General features: G+C 32.0%; 1 protein-coding gene across 1 annotated transcript in view; it reads left to right on the top strand.

Moving 5' to 3' along the window:
- Positions 1-1,017, top strand: part of TRIP13 (thyroid hormone receptor interactor 13) — a 12,963-nt gene extending 11,946 nt beyond the window's left edge. Inside the window, exons 12-13 of the mRNA XM_009894954.1 lie at positions 105-174; positions 746-1,017. Coding sequence (XP_009893256.1) covers positions 105-174; positions 746-841 — 166 coding nt within the window. The 3' untranslated portion in view covers positions 842-1,017. The remainder of the gene's footprint in view (positions 1-104; positions 175-745) is intronic.
- Positions 1,018-1,345: the final 328 nt, after the last annotated feature.

Genomic DNA, 1,345 nt, shown 5'->3' with positions numbered 1-1,345 from the left:
GTGATTTGAGGTTATTTAGAGCAACTTATGGGAGAAACAGAAAAAGGGGAAAGATCTTTTAAGAGCAGATATTTTAAACAGCACTTGTCTCTGTTTTACTACAGAAGAAGTGAAGGTCTTAGTGGCCGGGTCCTGAGAAAACTTCCTTTCCTAGCACATGCGCTTTATCTTCAAGTAAGTTTATTATATTTGATTAATTTTATTTTATTTGTTATATTTTGGTTTGGTTTTGAGACGGATGGGAATATATTTGGACACTGCTGGGAGTAAAAGATTGGGCCTAAACCACCCATTTAAGATGAATTGCACTGTTTCTGCAGCTTTGTAGACTGAAACAATTATGTGCTGCCCATAATTTAAAATGAGATTGGAGAAGACGTATGGGATTGACCTATCCAACAACATTCTACTTTTAATTAAATGTTGTGACAGAACATTGATATTGGTTCTCTGATAATTTCTTGCTGAAACAAAACCCTCTGCCACATTATAAATAATATTAATTTGTTAAAAACCTTTTTTGAAGCAAATCCACAGTAATAGCGATTGACTTTGCATAGCTTGACTTTGACTTTACTTTGCTAACTGGTTTAAAAGAAGCCTGCATTTTTATGTTTTGTAGCATTTTGAAAATTTTGTAATAGGGAAGTCGAATATTTCTCTTTTAAATACTGTGCTTTGTATGTAAAATATTATGTATGCTTATTGCTGTAGTGTGTCTAACAAAATGTTCTCTTATTTTCAGTCCCCCAGTGTTACAATGACAACATTTCTTCAGGCTCTTTCACTTGCAGTAGATAAACAATTTGAAGAAAGAGAGAAACTTGCAGACTGTGTGTGATACTCTACTGTTTTTTACTTGTATGTATTGTTAACACTGAAAACTACATATTTTTCATACAAATGGTGCAACATTTATGCATCTGTAAAATAGATTATCAACACCTTAAAAAACCTGGAATGCCTAATCTAGTTTTTCAAAATATTGATTAATAAACAGTTAAGAATTTTACAGCATATTTTTTCAAAAGCTTTGTTTCAAATGCCAATAAGAGAATTGTAAAAAAAACTCTTGCTAAAAGTAAGTTTTCATCTTTTGCAGTTATTAAAAGCAGGCAGACTTCTGTTCCTTGTTTCTTAATCACTAACTTTCTATCCATGCATCAGTTTTTATACTTCTGATTTCTTTTATATTTTTAATAGCAATAGAAATTCAGTCTTTGGATCTGATACTTCTGCCATAAATGCACTATTTGTTATTGCTTCTGAAATAACAAGCATGCAACTGAGAAGGATTCAAAGTGCTCGTTGATGGCCCAGACCTTTTATACTGACATCTCTTGAT

Source organism: Charadrius vociferus, unplaced genomic scaffold, assembly GCF_000708025.1.
Source record: "Charadrius vociferus isolate BGI_N301 unplaced genomic scaffold, ASM70802v2 scaffold51, whole genome shotgun sequence".
Taxonomy (NCBI): domain Eukaryota; kingdom Metazoa; phylum Chordata; class Aves; order Charadriiformes; family Charadriidae; genus Charadrius; species Charadrius vociferus.
The sequence above is the reverse complement of the archived record's forward strand: the minus strand, read 5'-3'. Positions and strand labels throughout refer to the sequence as shown.